The following is a 15521-nucleotide window of genomic DNA, read 5'->3' on the forward strand; positions in this document are numbered from 1 at the left end:
TGAATTAACTCAATACATCTAAGCAGTGCAAAAATGCTAAGCCTCATCACACCACAACGGTGATGCAGCTGCTGTCGGCTCAATACATCCAAGCAGCACAAATGTGCTATCCAGGTGGTGTGCTCCGGGCCGTACGACTAAGCCTCCCTTGACAATGCAACTTTGGTGAGCTTTAGGCTGAACTGATCAATATTAAGCCACCCCTTATACCATTACAGCTGCGGTCCTTATCTCCTACAGTCCATTTCAGTCTCCCATTTATTTCTGTTCCTGGGCAGACCCTAGCTCGAAGCTGCCTCTGCAAGCGGCAACCGCCCAGTCTATCCCCAGCTCCTTGCCATTTTAAAGGTGCTCCCTGAGCAGGCTTTTTGTCCGTGGTCTCTCAGAGCTTGCATGGGTAGTCATCACAGCCTCTACTTAATCGAAGCCATGTGTGGTGCACTCTCCATAAGTTATTTTAAGGACACAATGGTGGTGGCTGTGGGGATTGAACCACCAACCTTCTGATTACCAGTTTACCTGTTATGTGCATTAGACCACTACACCACCACCACTCCAAGCATAATTTATAGACATAAAACCAGGCTGGTTGAAACCAGGCTAGTTGTCACATGGTTTACTGCTGTCAATATTTCTCAGGATGGGGTTAGTTTTTAAAGTCAGTTTCTGTAGAGAAACATACCTTGAACGTGAGTGAACATTTCCACTATTTATGCCCAGATATAATATAAATTTAACATTTTAACATTTTGTAAAAACTTGCTTCTATAATGAAGGAAAATGTATACAGTAAACAGTGTTGGGTATTATTAAAAAAAGTGATCAACTCCAAATAATTTCTCTAAAAGTGTAACTTTAATTGTGTAAAAAGTCTAAGTTTAATTACTTCATCAAAAAAAGTAAACAAATTACTAATTTCTATTAAGTTACTTTCTAAAAACCTTTTTGACAGTAAAGTTTTCAAAATAATGTATATATTACCTCCTTGTTCATAATCACAAGCAAGTCATACACCACGTACTTCTCCCTTACAATCACTTTTTATATGGTGCACACCCTTTGGCTGTCACAGAAACACAAATGGATGCACATGTGAACAGAATTCAAGTATTCTACATAAATACAATTATTTTCTAAATATATGTAACCAAAGTAATGTGCTTATTAACTTACTTAAAAGTCAGTAACTTTAATCAGATTACACATATTTTAAATGTAATGTGTTGCACTACTTACTTATTTTGCAATTAGATTAAACCCAACAATAAAAATGCATAAAAAATAATCAGTAAAACAATCAATTAATAAGTAATTTATAAAAAATATATATATACCCTCGCCCTGAGAAGACATTTGAATCTTTTGGTTTTAATATAGTTGAACCTTGCTATAATATATGCCAATGTGGGTTTATTGCATTTACTCAAACATGATGATGATACTGAATTTAAGCTTGGAGGAAACACTTGTTATATGTTATAATTTATAGTAAAACATGTCTTTAAAACTAATTCTGATAACCACTATTAAAGAAAGCAAAGCATTTGTATTATTTGTATTACTATTCAGTATGACACCTATCCTGTCTACCTGTCTAAAAAAAATTATCATCATTAACTCCCATCCCAGATGTGTATGACTTTTTTCTTCTGCACACAAAGATTTTTAGAAAAATATTTCTGCTCTGTTGGTCCTCACAGTGCAAGTGACTTGACTCCAGTGGTTAAATCAATCTTCAGAAGCAATTTGACAGAGTGAAACAAATCGATATTTAAATGTTTTTTTTTTTTTACTATAAATCTCCACCTTTGACCAGCCCTAACCAGTGGGTGGCTGAATGTGAAAGTCACTTCCACACCAGAATGTGGAAGTGTGTAGAATTACAATAAAACTTAAATATTGATCTGTTTCTCACCCACACATATCACTTCTGAAGACATGGATTTAACCACTGGAGTTTTATGGATTACTTTTTCCTGCCTTTATGTCCTTTTTGGACCTTCTAATTTCTGGTCACCATTCACTTGCATTGTAAGGACCTACAGAGCTGAGCTATTCTTCTAAAAACCTTTTTGTGTCAGCATAAGAAAGAAAGTCATACACATCTGGGATGGGAATTAAATTTTTTGGGTGAATTATCCCTTTAAACCAATCCATAAAAAATGACAGATTTTATTATATTTTTTTCCACTATCTAAACATACTATACATATAATTGGCAGGTCAAGATTAAGTTAAGAGCAAATTTATGGAGTTCAAGTATTAGGCTATTTAATTATTCTGTATGACTACATTCAAGAAATATAAGAATAAGCATATGTACAGTATATATATATATAGCTTGTGTTGTTCAAATTGTATATGCAAATATTAACATGGAGTATTACAGTATTTGTAATATGGATAATAGCCTGCTGCCTCTGTTCTTGTAAAGCTCAAGTTACTGAAAGCACCGTCATTCTCATTCATTTGTGCAGCACATTTGATTGAGTGGGTAAGACAGGCTGCCATATTCCATAAAGACAACACAATCTATAATAAACTATCCTTTATTCATTGTGATAAGGCAATAAAACATATCTAGTTTTAAAGAAAGACATTTCAAATATTCATAGTTGCTCTGTCACTAAAGAAGTCACTAAAGAATTTTAACATAAAGGTATAGGCAGATAACAAAATGAAATGTCAACCTGCTTTTCGTTATCCAAGAGTGGATTATTAAAACTATGGAAGTGACTCTGGGGTAAGTTAATTGAAAGAAGAAACATTAGATTATACTTTTAAATCAAGTGCAATTATCTGACACCAATTGTACAGTATAATGTGTGACACTCTCTATGGTGTTGAACAGAGCTGTAATGCAGATAACTGAACACCAGAGAGAGCCAAACCACCACTTTTAAGACTTTTTGTAACGAGCTGTGTATCAGCATCACTTTATCAGTGTAAAGACAGACCACAGTGGCAAAAAAACAACACGTCTACTCATTTTCTGCTTTATTTATAGACGAGAAACTCTGTAACAAGATACATCCCATTGAAAAAAGTGTATGAATGAAATGAATCTCATTTCATTAGGTCACTACCTCACCCCAATTTTGAATACCAGGTATAAGAGTTGATAAAATCAAGGAAATTCACAAAATGTAAATTTGGAAAAGGCAGCAAATAAATAAAAAATAAATATACAGTAAAACAATCCTAGAGAAAAAAAAATAAATAGTAATAAAAAAAAAAACTAGAGCAAATTCTTTCCAGTGTCTAGTATTGAACAAATCCACCATGCAATCTTTAATGACTGATACAGAACATTCTTTCAATGGACTCCACTTTTAAAGTTCTAAAGTTGCTCTGTGTTCCAATGTATAGGAAGCGACCGCGGCAAAGTTTAACCCCGCAGGATAGACAGAGAGAGTCAGGGCTGCCCATTTTCCCCTCGACCAGCAAGGTGCTCTGTGTGGAAGCGTTCCTCCCACCAGCCTTATGTCTCTCTGTTTCTAGTCCTCTCATTAAAGGGCCTGCATTCATTCAGTGTGCTGCAGAACCTTGAGAGGAGCCCAGGGCCAGACTTTAAGAATGTCCAGGCCCACACAAAGGTTTGTGAGAGGTGTGTGTGGGAGCCAGCTGATTGGCTGACCACAACTCCAGGTCCTAAGAGCTGGCAGCGCTGTTGAATTTGTCCAGAACAGTGGCATTGACCCTCTGGAAGATCCACTGCTGAGTTTCAGACTGAGGGTCACACTTGTTCATGAAAATCTGTTTTTCACCAGGGCTACAGTCCATGCAACCACTGCTCACCAGGTGGTACAAAGACTTATCCTGCAGCAAGGTGAAGATGGGTGAGAGAGAGAGAGAGAGAGAGAGAGAGAGAGAGAGAGTTTAACAACAAAATTTATTCAGTCATCATAAAAAAAGCATAAATATTAAACCTATTTCAAGTTCACACATGATCAAAAAAGACGTTTCTATTGACTGCTAGTTATGACAGCAGGCCCCACCAATGCAAAAATTGTCATAACTTTAAAACATATAAAACCACTGTAAATGTGATGTGTGGATTTTTAAGAGAAGGCACTACAGCGCTTTATAGCTCATAAAAATAAAATGTCTGGAACCCCCCAAAAAAAAAACCATACAGATGTTAAGATAAAATGTACATGAAAGTACAAGGGAAAGTTTGTATTTTAGGTGCTGTGCCAAGTCAGCATTTCTTCAAAGTTTTTAAATATCTTAATCACCAAATATGTTGTGAAAACAACAAGTATAATAATAATTAGGGCTGTTGATTTAATGCGTTAATTCTGTATGATTAATTTGACAAAAAATAACATGTTAAAAAATGAACACAATTAATCGCACCATAATAAGGAAGATACCTGAGAAATGCAAGCTTGTAGTACCACCTGTTTACTCCAGAGGGCAGTAAGTGAAATTTCAGCTGTATGAGCAACACACAGTTTATACAGTGAAGAAAACAACCCACAGCACAGACGATGTGTTACGTTCTTGCGTTCAAAACACTTGGAGTGCAAATGCGAACTAAGGGATCTCAAGCTGTATTTAAAGATTGAGTATTAAACTATATTGAACTAAACATTTTATGTTTATGATGCAACGCACCCGAGACACTACACAAGCATGTCTGACGCTTGATGAAATTGACGGGCTCTTAAACAAGCCTCATAATAAATCTCCAACTGATTGACAAATTCACTTGTGAAAAGGATTGCTGTGAACTGTATGTCAATGATTGACTTATGATCAATAATATGGTAGTAAACAATACATTGTATTCTAAAGCCACTTTTTGTATTGTCTTATTAATGATTATTTCTTCTGCCACAAGAATGTAATGCATTTTAATTATCTGAATATTTTTTATTATATATACTGTATATATATATATATATATATATATATATATATATATATATATATATATATATAATTTTTAAATATTTAAAGATAACTATGTATAATTATATATTGATATAAATATGTATAATTTTTATATATTGAATTATTGTTATATATGGGGCTTTTTTAGCAAATATTTGTATATGCGATTAATCACGATTTATTAATCGGGACACCATGTGATTAATTCGATTAAAAATTTGAATCGATTAACAGCCCTAATAATAATATATTATGTATGTATATATAGCTGACTGTGCTAGATTATAAAATGTTCTTAGATAGTAGTGAGATGAAGAAAGTGTCACGCAATGCTTAAAATTTCATTTTAACTATGTGTAAATGTTTATATAAAAAAAAAAACATCAATGAAAACATTTGCCAGAATATGTACATATATAAATTTAATACATAAATATAAATAGATGTAAAAAATAAACATACCTCTTAAAGTGTAGATCTTTGCAGATTAATTTATCATATTTTCACTCTATGTGAGTTTGTTGCATCTTTATATCTGCAGTGTTTTAATTCCTTCCCCAGATTATTGTTGAGCAAAAGTGAAAAGCATTATGCTTTGACAAGCACCATTTCTGCTATCCTTTAAACAGAGTAAGACTCAAATAGCCACAAAGTAATATTTTTCATGACTTATTTTATGCATTTTTATCAACTGTGATCATTATTCAGCAGGCCGCACTTCAGCTCCCACTAATGCTTTATGATACAGTGAGGAAAATAAGTATTTGAACACCCTGCTATTTTGCATGTTCTCCCACTTGGAAATCATGGAGGGGTCTGAAATTGTCATCGTAGGTGCATGTCCACTGTGAGAGACATAATCTAAAAAAAAATCCAGAAATCACAATGTATGATTTTTTAACTATTTATTTGTATGATACAGCTGCAAATAAGTATTTGAACACCTGTCTATCAGCTAGAATTCTGACCCTCAAAGACCTGTTAGTCTGCCTTTAAAATGTCCACCTCCACTCCATTTATTATCCTAAATTAGATGCACCTGTTTGAGGTCGTTAGCTGCATAAAGACACCTGTCCACCCCATACAATCAGTAAGAATCCAACTACTAACATGGCCAAGACCAAAGAGCTGTCCAAAAACACTAGAGACAAAATTGTACACCTCCACAAGGCTGGAAAGGGCTACGGGGAAATTGCCAAGCAGCTTGGTGAAAAAAGGTCCACTGTTGGAGCAATCATTAGAAAATGGAAGAAGCTAAACATGACTGTCAATCTCCCTCGGACTGGGGCTCCATGCAAGATCTCACCTCGTGGGGTCTCAATGATCCTAAGAAAGGTGAGAAATCAGCCCAGAACTACACGGGAGGAGCTGGTCAATGACCTGAAAAGAGCTGGGACCACCGTTTCCAAGGTTACTGTTGGTAATACACTAAGACGTCACGGTTTGAAATCATGCATGGCACGGAAGGTTCCCCTGCTTAAACCAGCACATGTCAAGGCCCGTCTTAAGTTTGCCAATGACCATTTGGATGATCCAGAGGAGTCATGGGAGAAAGTCATGTGGTCAGATGAGACCAAAATAGAACTTTTTGGTCATAATTCCACTAACCGTGTTTGGAGGAAGAAGAATGATGAGTACCATCCCAAGAACACCATCCCTACTGTGAAGCATGGGGGTGGTAGCATCATGCTTTGGGGGTGTTTTTCTGCACATGGGACAGGGCTGACTGCACTGTATTAAGGAGAGGGTGACCGGGGCCATGTATTGCGAGATTTTGGGGAACAACCTCCTTCCCTCAGTTAGAGCATTGAAGATGGGTCGAGGCTGGGTCTTCCAACATGACAATGACCCGAAGCACACAGCCAAGATAACCAAGGAGTGGCTCTGTAAGAAGCATATCAAGGTTCTGGCGTGGCCTAGCCAGTCTCCAGACCTAAACCCAATAGAGAATCTTTGGAGGGAGCTCAAACTCCGTGTTTCTCAGCGACAGCCCAGAAACCTGACTGATCTAGAGAAGATCTGTGTGGAGGAGTGGGCCAAAATCCCTCCTGCAGTGTGTGCAAACCTGGTGAAAAACTACAGGAAACGTTTGACCTCTGTAATTGCAAACAAAGGCTACTGTACCAAATATTAACATTGATTTTCTCAGGTGTTCAAATACTTATTTGCAGCTGTATCATACAAATAAATAGTTAAAAAAATCATACATTGTGATTTCTGGATTTTTTTTTTAGATTATGTCTCTCACAGTGGACATGCACCTACGATGACAATTTCAGACCCCTCCATGATTTCTAAGTGGGAGAACTTGCAAAATAGCAGGGTGTTCAAATACTTATTTTCCTCACTGTATGTATAAATTATGCAAATATACTGCTCATAGGTTTACTATTTGCTGATTTTGTTTATGCTGGTGTTATTGTATTTGTTGTAACTTGCAGTTATTTGTCATTTTGTGATTATTCAGAGCTCATCTTATACTTAATATGTTGTTTTTGGTTATCACCATTATTAATGATTTGTATGTCAAATAATGAGGTCCACTGGAGTTACACAGATAACTCATACTGAAACCATGCCACTGTATAATTACAAAATAAAAGCCATGATAATGTTAAAAATAAAAGCTATTGTATTGGCTTGGCTTCCCTTACAGTGTTTATAAAATTCTTCCCTGCAATGGGGTCCACACGTGCATGTTAGAACCCAGGGCGGCTGCCTATATCGTCTGTAGGTCAGAACGGTACTTGTGCAGCAGCGGGCCGCCTAAATTACCCTGTGGCCCACTGGGAAAACGCCGGTGCTCCCGATGACCTGTCCGCCCCTGTCTACCACAACTCTGCAGTCAGATTACAGGAGTGCAACTGAAAAACCAAACACAGAGTATGTTTTCTCCCTTTACCTAACCAGAAAAGCTGACTTAATTTCATGGCTCAAATGTACAAAATCAAGGAAGCGTGTTGGAGAGAGTGAGTGAGAGTATTAATGAGTCAGTACGTTATCATTTACATTCACTTTAAAAGTTTGATTTCAGTCAAATTAAAACTAAAATGTGTCTTTTCAAAATGTATTATAAATGCTTTAGATCAACTGAAATCAAACCAGTGCGTTTATTGTGAAGTCTGTCTTAAGGCTTATTCAACAGTGGCCTAGATGTGCAGAACACAATGAAATTTACAAAGCAAAAAGAAGTTCACAAGACAAAGGCAACATTCAAACCACAGCTGTTAATTGGATGACAATGTGAACAGCCAAAGTGCTTTGAATCTGACATTTTCAAATCCGATCTGGGCCACTTTCAAGTGTGGAAATAAATTGGCTACATATTCTATTTTTTCTAATGTGCCTTATTTACATAAATCTGACTCAACTTTCATTATTTGTGCACTAAATGTACCATATAGTATGCCTGCTATGGTTTAAAACTTTTTTATTTCAAGTCATATTTTTCTAGTTATTGCATTCTGTTCCTTTTTAAAACAAGAAAGGAACATTATAGGCTTCAAATGTTGGGTTCAGTGGATCATTTGAATTTCACATGGTAAAATATGTGCATGAAAAGATGCTTCTATATTTCTCAAACTTTATCAAAAGTCAATGGAAATATGAAATAATTACAAAAAACAACTCACCTTACATATATTGTATAGAATTCCATTCAACATTGTATTATATTACATTCTTGGGCTTCAAAATTCCATGATACGACTGCAAATCACTTTATTTAAATTACTTTATCCATCTGGTCTTCCCTCACTTGCTGATATTTTATTAGATAGTCATTTAGTGTCCTATTCGGTTTAAAATTATGGCTAATAACAATTTTAATTACTTAGTTAATTAAGTTAATTAATTACACATAGGCTTGCTAAAATAATGAACATGTCTGGGTTTGTTATATGCATGCTCAGTGAGTGTTATATGCATGCGGGTCAGTTAATGAGCGTCGGCTGTTCAGACCAGTGTCTGATATTGGCTGCATTTAAAATGCCATGTAAACAAACCTTATTAAAAAAATCTGATTTCAGCCACATTCAGCCGTGGTGTAAATGTACCCAAATAAATTAAGCCACAACACAAAGAAATGAAGTCACAACACAATGAAATTAAGCAACAACACAAGAAATTAAGTCACAACACAAATTAAGACACAGCACAAATCAATAAATAGTCACAACACAAAAATATTCAGCCACAACACAAATAAATTATGCCACAACATAAAGAAATACAGCCATAGCACAATGAAATCAAGACACAACGCAAATAAATTCAGCCACAAGACAAATAAATTCAGCCACAACACAACAAAATGAAGGTACAAAACAATGAAAATTCTCCCAGCCACTAGGGGGCAACGTTGATCTGATGAATAATGTTTAGATTTTTTACATTTTGGGTGCTTCTCAATCCGAAGGCTGCAGCCTAGTTTGGCTGGATATCTCGGCTGCCACTTCATTTAGCACAGGCCCTCTCAATTGTGATGACCCTTGGAAGGCAGCCTCATATTGCTGTGTTTGTTCATCACCTTCAATCTCCAAAAATCCCTTGCACATTTCCCAATTTATTAATAACATTTTTAGAAAATGAGTCCTTCTCCGTGCTATTGCACGACTGAACACTGTCCTGGTTCATTCCTCCATATCTAAAAAGAACTTGTAGAGGAAAATCATAATATCCACATCTGTCATCTTCAGTGCTGCCTCTCTTCAAAACTTTCATGCCGTGACCGCAGAGGTGGAAACCTTTATGGCATAGCCATGTGCACTTACTAGAACATCAACAGTCTTGTGCTATTGTAGTTTAATTTTGTTGTGGTGTGGCTTAATTTCATTGTGTTGTGGCTTAATTTATTTGTGTTGTGGTTACATTTATTTGTGATGTGGCTTAATTTATTTCTGTTGTAGCTTAATTTCGTTGAGTTGTGGCTTAATTTATTTGTGTTGTGGTTACATTTATTTGTGTTGTGGCTTAATTTATTTGTGTTGTGGTTACATTTATTTGTGATGCGGCTTAATTTATTTGTGTTGTAGCTTAATTTCGATGTGTTGGCCATCATTTTGTTGTGTTGTGGTTTAATTTATCTGTGTTGTGGCTTGATTTTTTGTGTTGTGAACTTTTGTTTGCTTTGTAAATGTAGTTGTGTTGTGCACCTCTGGACCACGTACTATTCACAACAAATCTGAGACAAATTTTCTTGGGCTACATTAAAAGAAAATTCACTCCCAAACAATGGGAGGCGCTTAAATGTGGAGTAAGTCATTTAAATCCAATACACCTTTTGACAAATTCTGCGAATATCTCTTCATGGCCCACTAGTTGTCTATTCTGTGTCTGCGCTGAAAAAAAAAACTGGTGTTTGTACACAGCCCTGGCTCTGTAAATGGGAAAATAAACAAAGTGGATCAGACCGATCCACACAACACTATAGGGAGGGGTATATTTGATTGATAGCAAATCGCTTACTCCACCTTTACCAGGGTTCCCACAGATCCTTAAAAATATTTTAAGTTTTCTGAAATTTAAGGTCTTAAAAAAATCTTAAATATATTAAATAATACAACAAAAGTGTTAGCTATAATTTAAAGAGGCCTTAAATTTGGGAGCCGAATGACAGGAATTGTGATATTTACTCATCTGATTATCAAACTTCAAAAGAATACGATTTAAATAAATAAATGCAAGTGCTGCATTCTTCAAAGTGAAAACGTGGCGCAGTTGTATTTTGTTCAAGAACACAGGGGCTTGTCAGTGTTTCCAGCTGTTGCAAAACAGTTCGTAATAATTAGGCCATATCAGAAATTTATGACAAGCGATCACTAATGATCACATTTTGATGATGATATAGCATTGATGAAATATGACCATGTTTATGACAATGTCTTTTAATTGTTTATATTGTAATACATTATAGATAATTGTAGGAGTGCACATTTTATTTCCTTATCTGTTTGAATGAGCAGTTGGATGCAGCGAAGTGCAAAAATTTCAAAATAAGAGTTCCCGGTGTATTTCAGCCTTTAAAAATTGTTCCACGCTGTGAATCTTTTTTTTCTTTTTTCTGGTTAAAAACTGCATCTGGAATTTAATTCAGTTTGGCCTCTGTCTGGACTTCCCTATCACAGGAAGACTAAGAACATTTCAATTTTAAAAACTACCAGCAGATTACGTCTTTCAACACATTATCATATCAGCAAAATCCAATATTGGATGACCTCTAATTTGCATTTATTTATATAATGTACATAAACAAATTTTAAATTGATACTGTATATGTGGAAAACTTGTCTTGAGTATTTAAACTTGAATATAGCCTACCCAGTTTTAATGATAAACAATGTTAAGGCCATGTTGAATGTGTGCCCCTGCCTGTTTAAAGGTGCAGCATGTAAGATTTAAAAACCCTTATTATTAATGACACCTATGGCCGTTAAGTGAACAGCAGCCAGCTGCCTGTTGCTCACGATCGTGCGCACACACTCCATAGGGACACGAGCGAGCATCGACCAAAACTGACTGAACGTGATTCACCAGCATCATGCTGACAGATGAGGCAGCATAATTAAAATTACACAGTTATGGTTGACAGCCTTCTTGCTCATTGGTAGTCGCTTCCGAATGTCGTTTGTCAATTGCATAAAGTAAACTTTTATCAACTTTGTTGTGTTGCTCGCCACGGCCATATCTTATCGCCAACAGTCATTTGTTGAAGTCGCTGTGCTCTCATTGAAAATGAATGGTTGCTTTGTCGCTGTGTTGCTTGCGGTGTGAATGGGACTTAAGTAACTGTTGGTGTATTGCAGCAATTGTAGCTTCAGTGGCTCCGGATGCGTGACGCGATACTTATCTCATAATCGGTCAGTTTTCTTCGCAGTTCGAAAAAACTAAAATAGGACTGTTCTCCATAAAAAAACCTTTGGACTGTGTGAACAGCACCACAGGAATCCATAGATCCTTTTCAAAAGATTGTTCGCAAAAAACATTCACACAGAGAAATTCAGGCTTGGTTTGAATCCACTTTTACAGACCTAGATAATGTGATTGTAGATCAGCTTCTTCCAGCACATACATTATACACGATAGTCGGACCACAATTGGCCTCCGCATTGTGCATGCATTACATGTATAACCTGCACTTCATCAGCTGACGTCCTTTCCTTCAAATATTTAATTATGCATTGTGTAATTTATATTTGAACAGACAGATAAAGACTAGAGGTTGAGCGATAGCTCTGCTGATAGTTCTGTTTTTTAAATACCGGCTATCAGAAAAAATCAACGCCGATTTTTATTAAGAGGGATTTCTTGTTCCGGGGTCAGCGCTAGAGGGTTCTACAGTTGGAACGCCTTGGTTCTACAGTGTAATAGTGTCCTCTAGTTAAATAAAAAACTGACTCCTCATGGAGTTTATTGGGTCACCTGACTAGGCTATGCAGAGAACACTTCAGAAGCAGATTAAAAACATTGACAGAGAAAAGCCAAGATATAATACACATTAATATTACAGTAATAGTATAGTAAATTAATTATTTATGATAATCAAAATGTAATAGTTAGGTGGTTTGATTATTCATTTGTTTATATCTAATAGCTGCAATAAAGAAATGCTTTGCCTGACAAGATGGAGAGGTTGCTAACATTAGCTGTTCGAATGGTTAGAACAATATTACAAAGTGAAGGATGTAAACGGCTTTCCTTTTGTAATTATTTTTTATAGTTTTTAATAATAATATAAAAACATTTTACTTGTGAATTGTAGCAGATCCGAAGAGTTAATATTTTTGGGAGGTTGAGGGACATCCAGTTTGTAACAGTCAGATTATAAACATGAGTGTGCCGAAGAGGTTTTGTTGCTATGTAGAAAAATAAGTGAATCATCAGTAGCAAATCAGAATTAAATTGTTCCTTATGTGAAAATGCTGCCCGAGTTTTTGTATTTGTTTGACCGATCACTTGCTTCAGAAGACAAAGTGCAAGCACAGTACATTGCATGAATGCACATGCACAGGAACAGTCCATTTCTATTTAAAAAAAATTTGACAATAAGGTTTTTCAATCTTTTTTCCATCTGACAAAATTAACATCTGTCCAAGCTTCCTGTGCTATGACTTTGTTATGTGCAAAATAAACATAAGAGCATGGTAAAATATATACATTTGAAATCTAAAGCAAGAGAGAGAGATGGAGAGGGTGGTAAATTAAAGAGAAAGAATGCAAAATAACTACATAATCAATCTCCTATCAAAAACTTTGCATACGAAAAATGAATTGGAGAAAACAAAGAGTCTCTGCTTGAAAGAGTTTTCTACAGCACATAGGCCATGTATATTTTGCACTAGAAAACACTGAGTATGCCAAACAGACCCAGTGAAAAAATAGGGGATGTGTCCCCAAGGGAGTGATCAAGCTGAGCAGAGGAGGGACATGCCTTCGGGCTTTCGGGCTGCAGTTCTGTGTTGCTCTCCCCTGGGTTGATTTACTGTTCTCTGCGCCTCAGGCAGCTCCACTGCCAGGTACCACCTCTTCCTTTCAACTACATATTTCCTCTCTCTATAGTACCGTCACTGACCTATCTTACAATGACAGTGATTTCTTTGCTTGGCACCTTAATGCCCTTTTGTTAGAGGGAAAATCTGATTTTAGGCTCATAGTACTGTTGCTACAGGGCTAGACAAACTGTGCGAGCTGTGTGCTCAGTCCTATTGCTGATCTGTTGCTATAGTAAAGTAAGATATACTGTATCAATGGCTTAGGGGAGATGTGGAAAGGAAGAAAAGAGGAACAGATAGGAGCGGTTTCCCTTCAGTTTTCCCTTAGAGATGGCATACATGAACATGTATGATGCTGTATGAAAATGTAACACCTAGGTGTGAAACAATGCTCATTTTATACAAGTATATGTAATTTACTTTAGTTTACTGTAATGCAATTTCTTGTAATTAACTGTGATGCATTTTATCTCAATAAATCCCTCCACTCCTAATCATTGATTCAGCAGTCTGTGTTTTAACCTGGAGATAAATATGCAAGTACACTACCAGTCAAAATTTTGGACACACTTGACTGAATTGGTTTCTTATGATCTTAAAAACCTTCTGATCCAAAAGCGTATGCAGTAAAATCAGCCAACAAGTGCAAAGCAAAAATGGGAACTCATTTAATACTGTTTAAAAAAGCATCACAGGTGGACACTTCACAAAGTGGGTTGAGAGAATGCCCAGGCAAAAAGGCGTCACCTTAATAATGAATCTACTTTCTTTTATCTGAATTCTAATATAGCTTTGATTTGTTTTACGATTTGTTAACCATATAATTTCCATATACAGTATTTGTTATTTCATCATTTTTACAACTATTATTCTAAAAAGTGGAAAATAGTAATAATAAAGAATGGGCAACTTTGGACTGGTAGTGTATGTGTATTGCTGTATTACCTTTCTGTAGCTCCAGTGCTGGTTGCCTTTCATACCATGGCAGTCATACAGGGTGACAGGGCTGTTCTGACTAATGGCATCAAAGCAGAATTTTCTGGTGTGTAGAGGATCTCCAGGCCTAATGTCTTCTCTCCAGCCAAACGTGAAAATCTAACCACCCAAGAGAACAGCAGTACTCTCAATTTCAAAAAACATGTCAAGGAATGATCTTTATGTCAATTGTCATCAAAGGATCAGTCACTTAACCACAATTTATGGTGTTAATAAACTACTTTAAAAGTCAGACATCTAGGCTGTTCACACCATTCAAATTTCTGTTACAAATATGCACTAAGCAAAGTGGAATGATCAGGGTTGAAACACCTTATGCAGATCTTACAAACACAAAAAAAAGAACTTTCACTGGCGTCAGTTTTACTGAATCCTATCTTGTTCACATTACTCAAAAACACATGTAACTGGGAGTTGGGTAGCTCAGCGAATATTGACACAGACTACCACTTCTGGAGTTCACGAGTTCGAATTTCAGGGCATGCTGAGTGACTCCAGCCAGGTCTCCTTAGCAACCAAATTGGCCCGGTTGCTAGGGAGGGCAGAGTCACATGGGGTAACCTCCTCGTGGTCGCATAATGTGGTTCGCTCTTGGTGGGGCGCTTGTTGAGTTGTGAGTGGATGCCACCACGAGGACTTAGATCGCATTGGGAATTGTGCATTCCAAATTGGGGAGAAAAACAAAACAAAAACACATGTAACTGCATAAACTTCAACAAAAAACGTGTCTTGTCATCTGTACTTAAGTTTTTGTTCAGTCAACATATCATTGTTGAGTGAAACACACAAATTAAGAAAAACATTAAAGGATGGCCCTTTGTGCACAACATAGGTGAGGAGATTATGTAGGTGGCTTTGTCAGGTATGAATAGTTTGGTGAAACATGTGATCCTCAACTGGAAGCTCTCCTCGTTCTAGAAGGAGGATTCTAATGGCCGGTAAATCCATCTTTAGGTCAGTCCTTCTGTAATGCTGGGTTCAAGGAGAGGAATAGAGGAGACGCAGGAGTAGATAAAGTCTTTTAATCATAAATACTGGAGTGGAACAAACACTGGAGTGGATCAAAACAATAAAGGAAAACATAATAACACAATGTAACACTTCAAGGACTGACAGGGCATGAACAAAATATTTATA

The 15521-nt window shown here is 36.4% G+C and overlaps 1 protein-coding gene across 1 annotated transcript in view; it reads right to left on the reverse strand.

Moving 5' to 3' along the window:
• Positions 1-3003: 3003 nt before the first annotated feature.
• LOC127651188 (polypeptide N-acetylgalactosaminyltransferase-like 6) overlaps positions 3004-15521 on the reverse strand; it is a 388215-nt gene continuing 375697 nt past the window's right edge. The window contains exons 12-13 of the mRNA XM_052136900.1: positions 14334-14483; positions 3004-3819 (exon numbers count right to left, since the gene is read on the reverse strand). Of these exons, the coding sequence (XP_051992860.1) occupies positions 3652-3819; positions 14334-14483 (318 nt within the window). The 3' untranslated portion in view covers positions 3004-3651. The remainder of the gene's footprint in view (positions 3820-14333; positions 14484-15521) is intronic.

Source organism: Xyrauchen texanus, chromosome 11 (assembly GCF_025860055.1).
Source record: "Xyrauchen texanus isolate HMW12.3.18 chromosome 11, RBS_HiC_50CHRs, whole genome shotgun sequence".
NCBI classification, from domain to species: Eukaryota; Metazoa; Chordata; class Actinopteri; order Cypriniformes; family Catostomidae; genus Xyrauchen; species Xyrauchen texanus.